Source organism: Chelonoidis abingdonii, chromosome 8 (assembly GCF_003597395.2).
Source record: "Chelonoidis abingdonii isolate Lonesome George chromosome 8, CheloAbing_2.0, whole genome shotgun sequence".
Classification (NCBI taxonomy): Eukaryota; Metazoa; Chordata; order Testudines; family Testudinidae; genus Chelonoidis; species Chelonoidis abingdonii.
Genome location: NC_133776.1, coordinates 36,111,313 through 36,132,239, shown reverse-complemented (window position 1 = coordinate 36,132,239; position 20,927 = coordinate 36,111,313). Strand labels below are relative to the sequence as shown.

The following is a 20,927-nucleotide window of genomic DNA, read 5'->3' as shown; positions in this document are numbered from 1 at the left end:
CCTAGGCAAGTTTACCAATACTTACCCACACCACGAGACATTCCCCTATCAGATTTAATTGCTAAAGAGGGCGGAGGGAGAGAGGGAGTACATGCAAAATCTTTTTCAGGTGACACCAACTGTCATTAAGGGCCCAATCTAACTTCCATTGACTTCATGGAAAGACTCCAAGAGACTTCAGAGCAAGTCAGATCAGGCCCTAGCAGAACAACAAAGATAAGGAACCTTTTTTACTGAAGAAGGAAAAAACAACATAAACAGAAACAGAGCAGAGGACTATTTCATTCCCTGAACAGAGAAGGTTGTGGAGGTTACGGTTTGCATTGAACAGACTATAGATCTTAAAAAAAAAAAAAAAAATGCTCAATAGCATGCAGGACTCCTTTTTATTATTGACTAAAAAAAGAGACGCTCCAAAAATGCATGCCATAAATGCTAAAACTACTGATCTGCAAAGCTGTTTCTGGACATGTCTCTTACAGAGCTAGAACAAATACTGTATATACTCATTCATAGGCCGATATTTGTTAAAAAAAAATTACGCAACAAGAGTGTGGGTTGGCTGATAAATGGATCTACACCAAATTTGATGATTTTAAACTCTATGAAACACTGAATTAAATATTTAATATATTGTCGTTTTGTTCACATGAAGTATCTGCAGCATGGAGTCCCTCGCTCCCTGTGGCCGCAGTTCGCCTGTTCCCAGCCAATGGGAGCTGCATGAAGCACACTTCCGCAGCCCCCAGGACTGGGAACAGCAAGCCATGACACTGGGAGCCGAGGGGCTCCATGCCTGTGAATTGCTACCATAAACAAACATCCAGGCCCGCTAGCAGCTTAGGCCTTAGCTCACTGGCGCTCTACAGCGCTGCACGTTCTCGCTCAAGGGTGTGAAAAAACACACCCCTGAGCGCAGAGTTACAGCGCTGCAAAGCGCCATTGTAAACGTGCCCCAGCGCTGTGAGCGCGGCTCCCAGCGTTGCAGCTAATCCCCACGGGAAGTGGAAAGTACCTGGCAGTGCTGGGAGAGCTCTCCTCTCAGCGCTGGCACTGAGACCCACTCACACTTCAAACGCTGGCGACGCTCGGCAGCGCTCCCGCGGCAGCGCTCCCGCGGCAGCACTTTGGAGTTTTGAATGTAGCCAAGCCCTTACCCTAATGGGCCAGGAGCCAAGTTTGTCAACCCCTGAAATATAGGGTTGTCTTATGAAAGGGTCATATAGGGCTTGCTATTTTTACCTAACCATCTTGGGGGGTTGGCTTATAAACGAATGGGCTAATGAACAAGTATATACTGTAAGTCTATCTATAGACTTTAAAAAAAAAAAATCCTAAGTTAATATTAGTATTTCTGATGATGCAGGTCTCTCTCTCTCAATTCCCCTCCCCATTGCTTTGGAAGAACGAATTATTAGAACTTCTAATTGCTACCTCATTTTTTGGTTCATTTTTTTACCTCCCATGCTGCAAGAAGCAGTTGAGTTGAACAGAGCAGCTCTCTTGTTGAGTATGTGTGATCAGGCTTCTAACTGGAGTCCAAGAGGATGTCTGAGGTTGAGGGGGTAGCTAGTTTTTTTCCCTTCTTTTCTTGAAATTCACTGTTTCAAAGAAACCATTCGTGATGCTGATTGCATATTTCAGAATTCCTATGACTTAGAAACATCCACCCACATAGCAATTGAAAAAAAAAATCTAGATAAAAGCAAACAAGACATAAATCAAATTGGGGGTGCCATCTTAAGAGTTCACAGATTGTATCTTTCCAGCTTCTGACATATGCGCAGACAGTCATCAGGAGTAGATTTCTGAAACCAATAGAAATATTTGGAGTTTGGTCGCAAAGACTGAGACATGTCTACAATACTTCTGCAAATGAGAGGTGTTTCCATTCTTCTATTAAGCAGATCAGTTTTTGCATGCAGAGTGTGTGTGCCTAATTTCTGAATGAGGGATATTATCTCACCCCTTTGCCTCTCTGGAACCGACACAGCTACAACTACACTGCATACAACAATAGAATTTTAAAAGGTAGCTGACAATATATTTTGAACAACAAACCTATTATATATACTAGCAAGAAGATTTAATCAATATGACAATTCAGATACTAAAATATTAGGTTTTAAGTCAAATATCATATTATGATTAACAGTTCCATATACACACACAAACTCTTCACTATCCTCCCAACCCCGTAGTGTATTACTGTGAAGAAAACAGTACTTTCCAATTACTCTAGTTTAAATCTCTAATGACAGTCTTCAAAGAATGTGACCTAGATATATCAAGCATAATCAGAGAGAATACATATCAAGTCATCTTTTAGTTAAGAGTGCCAGGCTTATTTAAATCTCCTTTACCTATTCACACCCTGTTTTTGTTCAGTTTCCCACCATATTTAAATAGATCAAAAGAGGTGTTACACAAGACTCTCCTCTTTTCCACTATTTTGTAATATTCAAACTGCTATAATTGTTTATAACCCAAATCTTTCATTTACCAAAACATGGAACAATTAAAAACAGAATTAATGCTATTCAGTTTACTGAAGATGTACACTTTCAGACTATATTTCAGAGACCAAGTTCCAGTTTTCAGCATTCTGACAACCTGGAATTGTAGATATAGTTATTTGTATTTTAACTCTTGCCATAAAATGTAAGAGAAGATTTATTCTAATAGTAAGTCACAATCATTTTGCAATTTGAGCTTTTCTTTTTATGAGCTACCCTTTAAATTAAATAGTTTAGAGGGGATTTAATTATAAATGCAGGATATGAATAATTAAATTAGCATGCATGCAGATTTTTCATCTAGCAGGTTTATTATAGTAGTCCCAGTAGTAGCACAGTGTAAAGAAAAAAGGTAAAATGAAAAACTGGAAGAAGAAAAAAAAGCAATTTAAAAATCAGCATGAGTATCATTTTCTTTTTACTATGAGAATGTTTACATGACAATGAGATCCTTATTGCTTAAGGAGTTATTCATTCATGCTTATTCTGTACTTAAAGTCCAATGTTAACAAACAGGGTTCTGTGTATTATATAATCACAGCATTCAACTGCAATGACAGAGCACAGCACAAAAAAAGAGCAAGTGGAAAAATCCTGCTCCCTTCACTCAGGACAATGGGATGCATAACAATGTGAATGGGATTCTGTGATAAACAGACAGCAGGAACTCTAAGGAAGAGAGCCTATTTTCCAAAATAAGCTATCCTAAGTAATGAAGGAGGAGGAAAGAAAAATATAAATGAATGAATTTACAAAAGTGTAATGATTTCTACTGTGAACATTTTTCAAATTTATCTGTGGCATCTAAAGCTTACAGACTGCCAGTTTTTCTATTCTGAGCTCTACTTTTCTTGATTTCCAAATTCAAATACAAAAGATCTGTTCTAGGATGAAACTTGGTACACAAAATCTAAGTCCAAAAGCTAATTAGTTTTGAAAAAATTATTATTTTCACCTGAATGTCATGAAAAACAGAAATTTGAATTTAAGACTGTTCCCTTGAGATTTTATTTTTAAAAATAGTTTCTACAATCAATACTGAACTTAGTCCGTTTTCAAAACTAAAAAATAATTCATTTCCTTTACATGTGCATTCACATACGCACAAAGTCACAGCAACTTTATCAAAAAGATAATCAGATGTGAATTCAATTAGCTTCCATTGTTGTATTCAAATTTTTGCAAAACCATCATAAAACTGTATGTTCCTAATTGAAATTTTCAAATTCAGCTGTTCACCAGGCTACATCCCTACAAGTAACAGAATACACTGAAGAGCCTGGTCAGATTACATTCCAACTCCACAGGCGTTGGTCTCTTATGTTCTTTAGGACTCTACATCTCAGCTGTTAAATGTTTAAAACGATCCAGAATACATACGTTCTTTTTACAATCATCAGCTAAAAAAGGAGTGTCATCCTTAACTTTGAATTTCTTGTTTTTCTAATTTAAACATGATCCTAAATATGATTTTAATACTAACTGAATATAAAACCTGTGCGTCATGGGATGCTATTTTATCGCCTACTTGGTCACTGATTACATAGCCTCAATTTATAGGACTCTATAAACCAGAGAGAAAAATTTGAAAGCAATTTTCCTAAAACTGCCATGTAAGTCAGAAGTCCAAGCTAGCAGTTACATGTATCTACAGTAACTACACTAAAGGAATAGGTCTGCAGTTTGACTAATGAAAAAAATATTTAAGGAGTGCAGAACATACTAATAATTTAACAAACTGCAAGCACACAATGATACACAGGCTAGGTTTTAGCAGATGATTAGTTGAGGGGGGAAACAATGTGCACATATAGTATGAAATACCCTATTCAGTCTATAATAATACTGTACCATGTATAACTCGTATCTTGCTGATGTTTAAGTTACTGCTTCCCCAGAGGTACAGAGGCTTTTGTACCTTTTGTCTTTGGAAGTGCTTCAGTTTTTTTAATTGCATGTAGATAAATGTGTTACATTTTTAAAGTAACTCCTTAAGTCCACAAACTTTTTTTAAATTATGAATTAAACTTAGAAGAAAGCTATAAAGCTATTTTTAACTGCAAGTTGGAGAAAAAAAGAAATATTTGAAAATTTCTTAATATATTACACAAGAATTTCAAGATGGCTTCATACTTCAAATGTTTTGTGACTCAGTACTCAGAACATCAATTATCAACTGCTCATCTTCGTACTGTTGCCAACTGTGAGAGGCTCCTGAATACCACACCAGAAGCACAGGAAGAAGTTGCCTCAGATAATTCTGCACAGAGAAATCCCAGGAGAAAGAAAGTGAAATTTACAATAATCTGGTCAGTTTCACTATACTAACCTTTACAGCTTCCAGAAGAGGCAGGACACAGAAAAGAGAAAAACTAAGAGTGGTGCATATGCAAGCAGATTACTGTTCCTTACCAAGAGCACAGAGAGAAAGCGAGAACTCCCTTTTCCCATAATCCAGGAAGAGAAGAGGAAAGACGGGGGGGATGCAGTTGTCTGGCACAGGTCTTAAAAACTGTCAGCTCACCAAGGTTGCTAGTAAGTGCAACCACAGAGCTACAGGCTCCTTCGCCAGAAAGAAGTGGGGGGAGGTAGCCAGAGCACTAGAAGTTGTTTCTGAGGAAGGAAGGATTAGAGCAGCTGGAACCACTGTAAAGGAACTCAAGGAACAGGGTGGCATTTAAACTGCTGATCCTTTAACAGGCTGGGAGAGAAGCAAGAAGCAGAGGACCCCGGTATTGATAAACAGCTAAAAGTTTGAGCCCCCCTGTAAACTTAGGAAAGCTGCAGGGCTTGGGACAGCAGCAGCAAAGAGGTATGGGAACAAGAATATGGATGGGGGCAAGAAGGACAGAGAAACAGAATAGATTTGGAAACAAGTGATTTGTTCAGGAAGAAATCTATTAGAGTGCGCATAACTGATTTTTGAGGGAGATGCACAATGGAAGATGTTTCAATATAGTTAAATGTGTATAACATGGATGGCTTGGGGGGAGAGAGGTTGTGGCAAAGTGGCACACGTTTATTCACCTGCTAATGAGAAGCTGGAAAATGCTCAAAGTCCTGATCTGACAATCTGGGACAACAAAATATTTTGGTCTGGATAAATAAAATCTGTCCAAGTAGTTAAAAACTTTTGAGGTTGAAAGCTGTCCTATGAAATAAATAAATATATATATTTTTATAGAATGGGATCATATGTATAGCGCCTTGCCAAATTTTGGGCTTAAAGATTTAATCATAATGCATATGAACAAGGGAGCCAAATAAAGGTTGCATAAGCTTGTCTCTATCCTTCTCTGCTCCTACTCACTTCTATCCCCTGCCCTGATTCCTGCCCCTTTCCTCCTCCCTGAGCCACACCCAGGTATATCTCCTCCAGTCTAGCCCTCACACCTCTTCTCATCCATCTGATCCTCTCTCTGAATTCTTATCAGGTTGCTTCCTCCTTCTCCTTCACAGCGCCTGGGGAACCAGCAAAGGGAGCACTGAAAGCACAGGAGAGTCTCCTGCCTTCAATTCTTTCTAGTGCCAGATCAGTGCAGCCCTAGCAGCCATAGGCGGCGAGTTATATGGGCTCGAGGTGCCCGGGCTCCAGGAATATTCAGGGCTGGGTGCCCTACTCCAGCAATATTTGGAGCTGGGTCTCTCCCCCGGCCCTGCCTGGATCGGGCCTCAGCCCCGGCCCCGGCGGGTCTCCCCCCACCGCTCCGCCCCGCCGTGTCCCTGCCTGGAGCAGGTCCCGGCCTCCGCCTTCCACCCCATCCCTGCCTGTTCCCAGATCGGTTCCCGGCAGAACTGCTGTCTGCTACCCCAGGGTCCTAGTGCCTGCCATCCGCTAATGGCAAAGCAGACTGCCCTTACCCTGCTCTTCTGCCCTAACCCTGAGGCTCTCCAACGCCCCAAACCCTCATCCTCAGCCCCAATGACAGAGCACAGCACCAAAAAGAGCAAGTGGAAAAATCCTGCTCCCTTCACTCGGGACAATGGATGTCAATGTGAATGGGATTCTGTTGATAACAGACAGCAGAACTCTAAGGAAGAGAGCCTATTTTTCCAAAATAAGCTACCTAAGTAATGAAGGGAGGAGGAAAGAAAAATATAAATGCAATAGAATTACAAAAGTGTATGATTTTACTGTGAACATTTTCAAATTATCTGTGGCATCTAAAGCTTACAGACTGCAGTTTTTTCACTATTTTCTGAGCTCTACTTTTCTTGATTTCCAAATTCAAATACAAAAAGATCTGTCTAGGATGAAACTTGGTACACAAAATCTAATCCAAAAAGCTAATTAGTTTGAAAAATGTATATTTTTCACGCTGAATGTCATGAAAAAACAGAAATTTTGAATTTAAAGACTGGCTTCCCTTGAGGATTTTATTTTAAAAATAAGTTTCTACAATCAATACTGAAAACTTAGTCCGTTCAAAACTAAAAAATAATTCATTTCCTTACATGTGCACTTCACATACGCACAAAGTCACAGGCACTTTAATCAAAAAGATAATCAATGTGAAATTCAATTAGCTTCCATTTTTGTATTCAAATTTTTTGCCAAAACCATTCATTAAAACTGTATGTTCCTAATTTGAAATTTTCAAATTCAGGCTGTTCACCAGGCTACATTCCCTACAAGTAACAGAATACACTAAGAGGCCTGGTTCAGCATTACATTCCAACTCACACAGGCGTTGGTCTCATTTATGTTCTTAGGACCTCTACATCTTCAAGCTTGTTAAATGTTTAAAACGATCCAGAATACATACGTTCTTTTTACAATCATCAGCAAAAAAAGGAGTTCATTCCTAACTTTGAATTTCTGTTTTTCTAATTTAAACTGATCCTTAAATATGATTTTAATACTAACTGAATTATAAACCTGTGCGTCGATAGGGATGCTATTTGGTATCGGCCCTACTTGGTCACTGATTAACATAGCCTCAATTTATAGGACTCTAATAACCAGAGAGAAAAATTTGAAAAGCAATTTTCCTAAAAACTGCCATGTAAGTCAGAAGTCCAAGCTAGCAGTTACAGTATCTACAGTAACTACGACTAAAGGAATAGGTCTGCAGTTACTAATGAAAAAAATATTTAAGGAGTGCAGACATACATAATAATTTAACAAACTTGCAAGCACACAATGATACACAGCTAGGTTTAGCAGATGATAGTTAGAGGGGGGAAACAATATGCACAATATAGTATGAAATACCCTATTCAGTCTATAATAATACTGTACCATGTATAACTCGATCTTGTGATTTAAGTTACTGCTTCCCCAAAGTACAGAGGCTTTTCTTACCTTGTGTCTTTGGAAGGTGCTTCAAGTTTTTTAATTGCATGTAGATAAAATGTGTTACATTTTCAAGTAACTCCTTAAGTCCACAACTTTTTTTTAAATTTATGAATAAACTTAGAGAAAGCATAAAGCTATTTTTAACTGCAAGGGGAGAAAAAAAGAAATATTTGAAATTTCTTATATTTACACAAGGAATTCATAGATGGCTTCATACTTCAAATGTTTTTGACTCAGTACTTCAGAACATCAATTATCACTGCTCATCTTCGTCTGTTGCCAACTGTGAGAGGCTCCTGAATACCACACCAGAAGCCACAGGAAGAAGATTGCCTCAGATAGATTCTGACAAGAAATACCCAGCGAGAAGAAAGTGAAATTTACAATAATCTGGTCAGTTTTCACATTATACTAACCTTTACAGCTTTCAGAAGAGCAGCGGAGGGGTCACAGAAAAGAGAAAAACTAAGAGTGGTGCATATGCAAGCAGATTACTGTTCCTACCAAGATGCCGAGATGAGAAGCGAGAACTCCCTTTTCCCTATAATTCCAGGAGAGTAAGAGCGAAAGAGCGGGGGGATGCAGTTGTCTGCACAGGTCTTAAAACTGTCAGGCTCACCAAGGTTGCGAGAGCTGCAACTCCACAGAGCTACAAGGCTCCTTTCGCAGAAAGAAGTGGGGGTGAGGTAGCTCAGAGCCACTAAGAAGTTGTTTACTGAGTAAGGAAGGATAACGCTGAACCACTGTTAAAGGAACTCAAGGAACAGCGGTGGCATTTAAACTGCTGATCCTAAACAGGCTGGAGAGTAAGCAGAACGCAGAGACCCCCGGTATTGATAAACAGCTAAAAGTTTTGAGCTCCCCTGTAAACTTAGGAAAGCTGCCAGGGCTGGGACAAGCAGCAGCAAAGAGGTATGGGAACAAGAAATATGCGATGGGGGCAAAAGGACAGAGAAACAGGAAATAGATTTGGAAACAAGTGATATTGTTCAGGAAGAAATCTATTAGAGTGCGCATAACTGATTTTTTAGGGAGCATGCACAATGGAAATGCTTTCAATATCAGTTGAAATGTGTATTAACACTGGATGGCTTGGGCGGAGAGAGTTGTGGCAAAAGTGGCACACGTTATTCACCTTGCTAATGAGAACTGGAAAATGCTCAAAGTCCTGATCATTTTATTTTTTATGACAATCTGGGAACACACAAAATATTTTTGTCCTTGGAACCCATAATTCAAAATCTGTCCATATATTCAGGCAGTTAAAAAGCTTGATGTTGTTCTCTGGAAGTTTAATTAGGTATAGGTGTAGGTGATTTTTCGAAATGAACTATAACAAATAATGGTAAATGATTCTTACTTTAAAGGAGGTTTTTGGTATAGATTAATGGTTTGATTCATTATGTGTTCTATGTAGACGCCTTAATGCCAATTATTTTTCCATCTCGGTCGGGCTTAATAGGGACTGTTCTCATACTATATTGTCAATTATGACACAAACAAGACGAGCTTAAAGAGTCCTATAAATAAAAGGTTTCTCATGAAGCTATGTCTTCTAACGTCTTGTCTTCTGCATTTCTCTACTGCACTTACTATCCTCCCTGCCCTGCAAATATCGCCTGTTTGTCCCTCTCTATGCTCTCTCGCTAAATTGAGCCTTTAACACTGCCCTCATTGAAGTCCCTGGAATGCTTTTCAGCACCTCTGAGACATCATCATGCGTCTCATCCAGCTTACTCTTAAAGCCCATCACACTCCTGATCTTCGGTCGGTCTCATACTCGTTCTAGTGACTGCAATCCCGTTCTTCTATCTTGGTGAGAGATGGTGTCTATTCTCATGGATAAAGACTTCCCTTCCGTGTGTCGTATCACAAGACGATCTCCTTTCGTTGAATAACTGCATGCATGAGACATGAGACTAAAGAAAACGCGAAGCTGCATATCTTTTGAGTGGACTATTTAACGCTCCACTCCGTTTAAGAGAGGAATGACATACTTCACTACGGTCGCCCTGTGCGTAAAATTCCTATGTGAGGCGATGTTCCGTGGACGAGTGTGAGGTGAGCGCGGATGATATCAAGAGAGAGGTGTTGGTGCCTATGTTGCACATGCGGAGGTGGGCGACTACAGATTCAGAAGCTTCTACCTATCATTCTAAGTAGTTGTGGCCAGTTATGACTCCTGCTATCCGTGTGCAAATGATTTAACCTTTCTAATCATTTTGCCCTTGTGTAAAATGTGGTGTCTACCTCACAGCGGTTGCCTGTGGATTAAATTAGATAATGAATTTAAGGGACTCAATTGACAGTGTGCAAAGAAAACAAAAACATCCCTCCCAAAAAAAAAAAAACCCCCAACAACTTGTGTTTAGACTGCATATTGATACTAAACTATATTAGCAGAGCACGCATTTTCATAAGTATCTGAAAATTGCGAAGGTGCAAATTGGCTGTAGAATGGACTCTGTCGATTTATAAATTTAAAATGTGTAAAAAATGAACAGTTAAAAATGTAGGCAAAATTTGTCAGCCTGTGTATTAATACTGCATTACCAAGGTTTGCCTAGACAAGCTACCATACTTTTGCCAACCAATGTGATGGATCTGCCAATAGAAACTGAATACAAGAAATTACAAAGTGTTTTTTTTAATAAAACATTTTTTCCACTAAGTATGTATTCCTGTTATACGATATTTTTATATCCACTGAGTTTTGCCTTCAAGGTCTCTATTATGAATAGACAACTCTAATCTAAATAACACCACTGTCTCTGATCTCGTGCATTCTGTTTTCATGCTATGTTTAACTCATACGTGGAGGCGATCACTGTTACAGTGCACAGTATATAGCAGTGTGGATACATTCGAGGAAATCTCCACTACTAAGGTGTTATTTGACTGTACACTGTATTGTGTCAGGGTACTCACATCTTAGTGTGCGAGTGGTACGTATTTTTTATTGTGCTTTCGCTTGGTGTCCAATTAACCTTCAACACCACTTTGAGCAATAGGATTTAGTGATAGTGAATGATGGTGCACGAGTCTATCCATACCTCAGGATTCCCTTTGTGACCTCAACTGGGCTGAGCTAGCGCATCCGAGTGTGAATCTGGACGAATACCTGGAGAGCGCATCACCCGTTGCCCTCCCCATCTTTTGTTACTTTAACTTGTTCAATAAGGATAATTCGAACTTATTATTAAGGTACGCTTCTTATTTTCTACGAGTCTCACTGTTAGTATATGCTTTGGCAGGGGAACTTATATCTGGCCAGCCCGGCTATTGGCCCTCCAACCGCTCCCCCCACGAGACAAAAAACAAACACGCAAACAAAACTGTCAAGCGGTGTGTGCCTTTTGTGCGGTTCCTGTACCCAAATCTTGGCCTCAACAGCTGGCTATGTTGGTTAGGTCGCCTAAAAATCCGTTTACTCACCAAGTAGGTATGCGCTTTGTAGACGGCTGCGCGCTTCACACCCCAGATCCCTGCCTGTTCCCAGATCTCCTTCGCGTCCGCAAACTGCTTGTCGCTACCCCAGGTCCTAGTGCCTGCCATCCGCTAATGGCCAAAGCAGACGCCCTTACCCTGCTCTTCTGCCCTAACCTTGGAGCTCTCCAACGCCCCAAACCCTCATCCTCAGCCCAAACATTCTCCCCTGCACTCTCTGCCCCAGCAAGCCCTCATCCCCCCTGCACCCTATCCTCATCCCCAGCCAGAGCCCTCATCCCCCCTACACCACTAATCCTCCATCCCCCTGCACCCTATTCTCATCCCAGCCAAAAAGCCCTCATCCCCTGCACCTGAGCCTCTGCCCCAGCTCTGAGCCCCCCCGCATCATGAACCCCTTATCCTCAGCCCCCAACCCCTCATTGCCCTGCAGCCGATCCTTGCCCCCAGCTTGCACACCTCCCCCTTCCTACACCTTCCCCAGCCGAGCCTGCACCCAAACTCCGTCCCAAAGCCTGCACCCCTTCACCCCTCCTCCAACCCACCCCCTACCTAGCACAGAGCCGCACCCAGCCACCCAAAACTCCCTCCCAGAGCCTGCACCCCTCAACCCTTTCCTACACTCCCACCACCAGCCCAGAGCCTGCCAACCCACAATCCATCCCAAAAACCTGAAGCCCTCACCCCCTCCTGCACACCCAGTCCGCTGCCCGCCCGGACCTGCACCCAGCAACCCAAACTCCTTCCCAAAGCCTGCACCCCTCCTGCACCTTAATCCCCAGCCCAGGACCTGCACCCCAGACCTCCCCCCTGAACCCCCTCCCAGAGCCTTAGGCAGGTGGAGGTGGAGTTTGAGGGGGCAGAGTTAGGGGGGCGGGTTCTGGGCACCACCAAAATGCTCCTATGCTAGCAGCCAGAAGAAGGAATTTCAGGGGAAGTCCAGCTTAGTTCTAGGATGGAGCATGCTCCCTTGGCTCTGTGGAAATGGTGCATACACAACCAGATCACCCACAGAATCTGTGTGGGAATGGAGTGTGCGCCATGCAGATGGAATCTGCAGAGAAGTCATTTAGCTGCCAGCCTCTACAACTCTACTACTTGTGTAGTAAACGGATTTTTCAGGAACCTATAACATAGCCAATGTTGAGCAGATTTTTTCAGGGAACGCAAAAGGCACACACCCCTTGACACTGAGGCAATACCCTGGCCAAATTTTAAGTCCTGCCCAAAAGCATATATACCAATGAGATAAAATAAGACTACCTTAATAATACATTCGCAATTATCACTTATTTGAACAATGTTAAAGTAACAAATATGGGAAAGGGTTTTTCTTCCAGGTATTTCCAATTCACACTTCGGTGCTAGGCTCACCAGTTCAGGTAAAAGGAAAATCCTACATATGATTGTTAAATCTTCTATCACATCCACTCCAAGTGGTGTTAGTACTTACACCAAGCAAAGCAGCAATAAAAATATACACTGAATAAGTGTATAACCACAGTTACAGTCAAATAAATTAGTATGAATTTATCCAATTATACTGTAAATGTTCACTGTACAGTGATTGCTCTGAGTTAAATACATGAAAAACTGCAGAGATCAGGAAGGGTGTTATTTAGATTAGAGTTGTCTATTCATAATAGAGACCTTGAAGCAAAACTCAGTGATATAAAATATCAGTATTATACAGGAATACATACTTAGTGGAAAAAATGTTTTATTAAAAAAAAACACTTTGTATTTCTTGTATTCAGTTTCTATTGGGCAGATCCATCACATTGGTTGCAAAAGTATGGTACTTTGTCCTAGGCAAACCTTGTAATGCCAGTCTTAATACAACAGGCTGACAAATTTTGCATACATTTTTAACTTGTTCATTTTTAAACATTTTAAGTTTATAATCACAGAGTCCATTCTACACCATTTGCACCTTCTGCAATTTGCAGATACTTATAAAATCGTCCTCTGCTAAATTATATTTAGTATCAATATCAGTCTAAACACAAGTTGTTGGGGTTTTTTTTTTGGGAGGGATGTTTTTTGTTTTCTTTGCACACTGTCATTGAGTCCCTTTAAACATTATCTAATTAATCCTCACAGCAACCCTGTGAGGTAGACACCCACATTTTACACAAGGGCAAAATGAGTTAGAAAGGTTAAATCATTTGCACATGGATACAGGAGTCATAACTGGCCACAACTAAACTTAGAATGTAGGAGCTTCTGAATCTGATCCCCACTCCCATGTTCAACATAGACCACACCTCTCTCTTTTACATCCCCTCCCTCACACCCTCTCCCTCCATTTACTGGGTCCTGTGAAGTATGTATTCTTAAAGGAGTGAGGTAAAAGTGCCACTAAAAAGCACTTTAGTCTCAGCAACAATATTCAAGAAGATTTCACAGAGTAAACCACCTCACCATAAACGTTCACAAAACATGAGACCCCAGTCCCAGTTGCTTAGATAAGCTTACAGTGTGTCAAGTCTGAAAAGCATCCATGACTCAAGGAGGCAGTGTTAAAGGCTAATTTTGCTACTGGAAACAGCATTTTTTAAATCAAAATGAACCAAAACGTTCAACACTTCTGAGTTAAGACTTAAGTGTTTTGGAAAATATTGCAGCCACATTCCCACGTGGAAAAAATATTTTCAGATCTAAGAACATACCATCTAGCTTACAAAAATCACCACACCAATCTAATTACAGAAACCTCCGCTATAAAAAAATAAGCTTTAACGGATCAATCAATGTTCCAGAGTTTATCCAATCTATTTTTGTTATCAGTTAAGCAGGGACCATGCTTAGGTCTATTTTTCCACCACAGACCCTTAATTGTGCAATATTTGCAACTGCAGCTATCAAAAGATTAACTCAGTGAGTGAACCTGGATCTTCTTCCCACGCCTCAACAAGCACTCCACACACTTTAAGGGCTCTATCTGAGAGCAGGATGTGAACGTGCAGAGAAACAAGAGAAAAACAACGTTCCAATAAAACAAGAGAACAGTACAGACCGCACCTTAAGCTATCCCTTTAGGACACAGTTCAGTGGTCTGAACAACCTCCAACACCTAGGTGCCTGATTTTTCCTGGTCTTCTGGGCTGTTTTAAGTGGGCGTTTCTACTCGTTTAAACGCCCCTTCCCTCTCCCCTCTGTGCACTCACCTTCTCTCTGGCTCTGGCCCAACTATTAGACGTCCTCCCGCCTCTGGAAGCTGATGCTAGCATATGCACTCAAATCGTCGCTAGAGTGGCTACTCCCACAAGGCTGATTCGGGGCTTTGGGCGGAGGCTGCCTCCCCCCCAGCACAGAGGTGCCCTCCTGGGGGTGATGAGGGTGTTGGCGACGCTGATTAAAATCCTTCACTAAGTCCAGGTCGATGTAGTTGAGTCCGTTCTCAAAGCCACCCCCGGCCCCGGGGGGCTGCTGCTCCCTCCTGGCGGCCACCCCCAACTCCCCTGAGGCAGGTCGGAGCCAGACGTTCTCGAAGGAGGCTGAGCTGTGGCGTTTCACCTCCTCGGAGCCCCCGGCCCCGTAGAGCAGGGACGCGTTGAGGCCGCCGCTGCCCGCCGTGCCGCGGGTGTTGCTGGGGGTGGAGGAGAAGGTCTCGGAGCTGTGCCGCCGGCGGCCTCCCTGCGGGTCGGCGCGAATCACTTTGGCGCTCTGATTGCGGCCGGGGCCGGGGCCGGGGCCGGGGCCGGGGCTGAGGCTGACGCAGGTGAAGGCGCCGTTCACCCCCGGGCCTCCAGTCAGGGAGGAGGAGCGCGGTGGCGCCGTGGCCAGCTCGGCCGGCGGCTGCGCCTGGGCGGAGGCAGGGGCAGCTGTGGGGTTCTCCGGGACAGCACGGCCCGTCCGCCTGTCGGCGTACTTGAGCAAGAGGGTGGGGGACGAGGGGTCGGCGCAGCCCGGGCAGGGCCCCCCGACACCGCCCCCCTGTTCCATAGTCACATAGTCCAGGCTGCTGAGGGCAGCAGCTCCTCGGCCTGGCCGGGTCGCAGCTGCCGCCCGTACGGCTGCGAAGCCGGTTTGGCAGGCTGCCCGAGGCGGCCCCAGCTCCATGTTCATGTACTCGGAGCCTTCGTCCCCTCGGGGCCGCGCGGCCGCCGGCTTGTCACTGGCTCCGAACTCAATGTTCACGTACTCGCCGGGGCTCTTGGGCTCCGGCAGCAGCAGCAGCGGGGGCTGCTCCCGCGCCCGAGGCAGGGTGCTGGCCTTGGGGCCGTCCAGAGACAAGCGGGTGGGTCTGGTCAGGCGGCTCCTGCTCTGCGCGACCGCCTGACGAGTAGGCTGCTGCTGCAGCTGGGGCTGCGCTTGGTAGCCACCTCCGGCGCCCTCCTGGCCCCCGCCTCCCCCGAGGCTGTCGCTGCTGGTGGAAGAGGACGAGTCCTCCGCGGCGTAGAGCAAGCGGCCGGAGCTGAGGGAGATGCGCAGCTGGGGGCCGCTCTCCTCGGCTGCCCTGCGCTGCACGTGTTTGAAGGAGCGCGGAAGGGAGAAGTAGGAGTATATGGGCTTGTGGGGGGGCTCGGCCGGGCCCTGCGCCGAGACCTCCTCCGGAACCGGAGGTCCCGAGCTGGCGAAGTAGCAGTCCGGGGGGGTGCTGGTGGCGGAGCCGCTGGCTGGGGACATGTTGATGTAGTCACCGCCGCTGCAGGGGAGCTTCCCTTCGCTGCTCTCTACGGAAAGCTTTAGGTGGTGGCCACCCCCATTAGTCCACATTTTTCCGTAGCCAGTGGGACCACCGTCAGGCGAACAGCTGCCACTAGGGGACATCATCATGTACCCAATGGAGTCCACCATGGCTTGGGCGTGGCGACCCCCCCTGCCAGGGTTGATGATCTGCTGTGGGGCTGACACGCTCTTGGGGCTCATGGGCATATAGTCACCACCTTTGGGAGTGCCACCAGTGCTGGGCACAGGGGCCACCCCAGGCGACATAGGCATGTAGCCATCATCAGTGTGTGGGGTGGAGTTGGTCCGGTGGTGGCTGCCCTCCAAGTGATGCATCTCCAAATGCTCCTCAGGGTAGGAGTGAGTGGGCACAAAGGCAGAGTGCCGGTAGGAGGGCAGCCGGTTGCCACCACAAGGGTAGGAAGGCAGCATTTCTGTGTACTCCTCAATGGAGGCCACTGAAGACTGTGAGGGTGTCTTCTGGTGGGAGATGGTGGGTGAGGTGCCTGCAGAGTGAGTCCGCTTCCTGAAGCCCTTCTCCAAGTCAGTTACCTCCTCCCCACCACTCCGGGGGCAGCATGGGGTGCCAGGATAGCGGCACTGCTGATGCTGTGGGTGGCAACTGCGAGGGATGAAGTGGCCATTGGGAGCTGCCAAGCTGCAGGATGAGGCAGCCTTGCCCCCCATACAGATGTAGTTGTTGAGCTCCTCATCCCCCCGTGCTGGTGGGGTGTGACCAAGAGAGTCTGGAGTCACACTGCGAAAAGAGCTACGGAAATCGCAGGGGCTGGAGCCATATTCGTCGGAGGAGATGAAACCACCATCACTGGGGGAGCCTGATACCGAAGCACTCGACCTGCGTGGGAAGAGGCAGTCTGAGGTGGAGCCATGGCCACTGGTGCTGCTGGATGACAGGCTGACTGGGCTGGTGGCTGAAGGGGAGCAGCGTGAAGAAGGCATTGGGATGGAGCGACTGTGGTTGAGAGGCGGGTGAAGCCTGGAGTTGCCACGGTGCCGATGTGAGTGGGTCCGGTTGGCACTGGGACTTACTGGACTGCCATCCACAGAGGCAGGCCTGGACATAGTGCCTTCTCCATCACTAGAGGCTCGGACTCGGAAAGAGCTGGGTTTGCCCCCTGTTCCTCCTCCTCCACCACCACCACCAGCAGGGGAGGTAGCAGTCACGCTCTCAGTCCTGGACCTGCGACTGAGCCCCACCTGGCTGGGTGGGGGGTTGTTGACATGGTGTCTGCTGCGAAGGGGCACAGAGATGGGATTGGAGCAGTTGGAAGAGGACTGGCTCTTGCTGCGGGGCCGGAATTCCTCACTCATGGCCCGCATGGCTTCCAGGATCGTCTCATGCATGTTCTGTGCCACCACTGAATCATCCACCTGCATCCAGAACTCACCAGGCCCCGTCACCGCTGAACGCCCAACCTCTATGAAAAAGAAGTTCTCTGAGTGGCCACAGCGGCGGATGTTGAGCAGCTGCAGTACCACAGCAGCTGCATCTGAGTTCAGCTTCACAAAGCTGATGGTTTTGTTGGTCAGGCACAGGCGGTAGATGCCGATCAGGTTCTTGGTCTGGCCCAGACCCTTAGGTTTCAGGATCACTTGCCAAACCTCCTTGAAAGCCGGGCCAGGGACCACCTCACCATAGCTATCGTCACCTGCCTCCCCCAGCCCTGCAGTGCCACCCCCAAAGGAGACATCGCTGTGATGGTGGTGGTGACGGTGATGGAGGTGGTGGTGACCCTTGGCCCGATTGTGCAACTGCAGCAAGGCTTGGTACCAGCTCTCCTGCTCAGGCTCGCTGTCAGCTGCAATGGCAAAGTGCTCATCCTTGGTATAGAGGGCCACCAGGTGCTTGTTCTTGGAGTCTGCCCGTTTGTTGATGTTGAAGCAGCTCTCCAGTGGGATGGAACGCTTGGGGGCTCCTGACTTATGTCTCCATTTTTTCTCATTCTCATAGTACTCCAGCCGGGCAGGTCCTGACTCGCTGGCTGCCCTCAGCACGAAGAAGCGTTTATGCATGCTCTTGGGTTTGCGCAAGTAACCCACCTTCCTGACATCTGAGAAAAAGCCCTCATTATTATCCGTGGGGCTAGCCATGGTGGAAGGAGAGGTGGTGGTGTTTTTACCACAGCTATCAGCCCACGGGCCCCCAAAACTGCCAAGCAAGGCAGGGGAAAAAAACACCTCTTAAAATACAATTCATGCAACAACAATCATAATAAAAAAAGCAAACTAGCTCGGAATCCCCTCTCCAAAACGGGATGGGGGGAGGGGATACTGGCAGGGTGAGAGCAGCTGTTCAGTGGCAGAGGCAGCTTCCAGCACCACAGCAGCGTTTATATGGCTGTTTATGCCCAAATCACCCTCAGGAGGGTCAATATATCCGTAAAGAGTCCAGTCTCAGTCAGTCCAGATGAAAGTCTAGTTCTCCCAGCAGCAGCCGCCGCCGCCAGGGAGGAGAAAAAACGCATCTTTTCAGTCGTATGAGTCGGATTCGTCTGTAGAGAGGAGCAGGACGGGATCCCCCTTGCTTCGCTCGAAAACACCGCTCCCCTTCACAACTTTGCCTCAGCGAGCGCAATCTCTGCAGCAGATTAAAGATCCTCTGGGAGCAGTTTGTTTTGCAAAGTCTGGGGCTTACACCCAAAAACACACGACTCTTCTCTCCCCCCCCTCCAAAAAAAACACAGCCCAGCACCAAAATCAGCGCCGAAGCTGCTGCTTCTGCATATGCGTGAGGAGGCTGGCAACCCCATTCAGTCCCATCTCGTTAGGAAGAGAAAGTGCCATTTCAACACAAAATGCAACCAGGCAGCAGCAGGAGGGAAAGCAGCCCAAGTGGGGAAGGAACATCCTCTCTTCCTTCTCCTCCTCCTCATTCCAGTCGGGAAAGGCGCCGAGGCCAACAGCAAAGCCCCCTCCCGTGCCCCAGGCTGAAGGCGGGTCTGGGGCTGCCTGGCTGACTTCTCCTCCTCCGGCTGCTTCTCGGAGTTTCGGAGCGCCCCAAGCCCAAACAAGCGGCGGTGTCTGTGTTTATGAGTCCAGCCCCCTCCAGCCGCCACCGAGACTCAGTCTCACTCCAAGGAGAGAAACACGTGACGGCGCCAGTGCGTGGACCATCCCAGCAGCAGCCGAGGGAGGCTCCAACCTAGCCTGGTGCCGCGGCATTCCAATCCGCCCCCTCCTCCCCGCCCGCCGCTGCTTTCATTCAGTGCCGCTGCGGCTGCAATTACCTTCGGGCCCTGAGCCGCTCGGCGCCCTGGGGAGCCGCCTTCCTATTGGCAACGCGGCCTGTCCCTCAACTGTTTCACGGGGGGAGGTGCCCAGGCTAGGTTGAGGAGTGGAACGTAGTAAAAAGGCGTAGACGCCATTCACTGGCGTGTTATTTATAAACTAGGGGCTTGTGAGTGAATCTCTGCAGTGTGGCAACTTTGATCGAGGCGCTGCTGCAGCGTTGTAACCACGAGGCTCCCCCTCCTCCACATTCAAGCTGCGTCTGAACTCCCAGTGCTGGCTCTACCTGATCTGCAATATAGACATAAGGGTGCTGAAAATCATCTCCCTCCGCATCCATCCCAGCTCTCCACCATATTAGTGCAATTGAGGCTTCCCTTTCAGAGAGGGTAAAGACCGAAAGAAGTTAATGCAGCCGCTGAATTCAAAACAGAAAAGTCCTCCAACCCCCCTCCCTTTTTCCAACTCCTTCCCACTCAAACAAATAAAATCCAGCCGCAAACCGTTCACGAATGTCTGTGGCATTGGAGATTTCTGTAACAACACAGAGTGACTCTCCTCTGCCGAAGTAAGATTGTTGTCCTCTGGGCGGCTCAGAACATTAAGCTGAGACTATCCCCGTGAGCAAAAAATTAAAATAAATAACGCAACTTTATGTTGCATAATGTTTTCCATATAAATTGGATTCGAACATTCGGTACCGTTTTAAATAGTATAGGCCCAAAGAAGACCAGTAATAGCAAAAAGATATGATAAATTAAAAGAAGAGACACGTTTGGGGCTGGGAATTGAAAATAGAATAAGCATACACAGGATGCATAGTTTTGAGACCTATTTTGACTGCAACATTGACAATAGAAGATTTTTGTGTGATTTTCATTTTTGGGGGTGTTTATAGTTCAAACTCAGCAGTGACTGATTTTATTTTTGTTTCCTGTTAGCATGGAGCCACAAATCACAGATTTTATCTTTTGTCGACGCAGTTGGGCCCTGAATAAAGACTTTTATTGATGAGTAGAGATTTATCATTGTTGGAAATGCAAAGCTTTGCTATCATTATATTGTACAGAAGGATTGTGTAGTAGAGATTCCCTGTAGAATTTCTCCAATGTGGTGTCAAGCAGTTAAATATATTTCCCGAAATCATTATATGCTACATTAAACTGAATATTCAACATGATTTGCCGTTTACAGTACTGAAATGTGCTGTATGCGTAACTTTTATTTCACTGTAAGGTGAAAGACGATACGAAAAGCGTTGCAAGCCAATTCTAAAAAAAATGATTACTCAATGCTGCCATCTCCAGGACAGTTCATTAAAACATCTTTGAACATCTTTTCTCTTTTCCACTCCAAATATAGAGTGCATATTTATAGGTTCCAGATTGGGTTGGGTTTTTTTTAATAGACTCTATACATTTATTGGAACATTAATTAATCTACATATTCTATACAGTTTAAAAGTTCTTTAATATGCAGGTTGCTGGCAATATATTTAGGGAACAGACTTATTGATATGATACTTTTAGTTTGATAATCTATATGAGAAAATGCAATAACAATGTTCATAACTACGTTCAATATTGAATTACAATGCAGAATTTTAATTTTATTTGCATTTATGTGGGTCCAAACATGGAATAACTAATATAAAATAATTAGGTAATGTTCATCTATTGCAAGGAATATTATAAAATGATCATTAGTTGTAAAATAATTTTTATTTTCAGCAAAATTTGGAG

The 20,927-nt window shown here is 45.3% G+C and overlaps 1 protein-coding gene across 1 annotated transcript in view; it reads right to left on the bottom strand.

The window, feature by feature from the left end:
- IRS1 (insulin receptor substrate 1) overlaps window positions 1-18,391 on the bottom strand; it is a 90,466-nt gene extending 72,075 nt beyond the window's left edge. Inside the window, exon 1 of the mRNA XM_032788865.2 lies at window positions 14,433-18,391. Coding sequence (XP_032644756.1) covers window positions 14,458-18,048 — 3,591 coding nt within the window. The 5' untranslated portion in view covers window positions 18,049-18,391 and the 3' untranslated portion in view covers window positions 14,433-14,457. The remainder of the gene's footprint in view (window positions 1-14,432) is intronic.
- Between the last annotated feature and the right edge of the window lie 2,536 nt (window positions 18,392-20,927).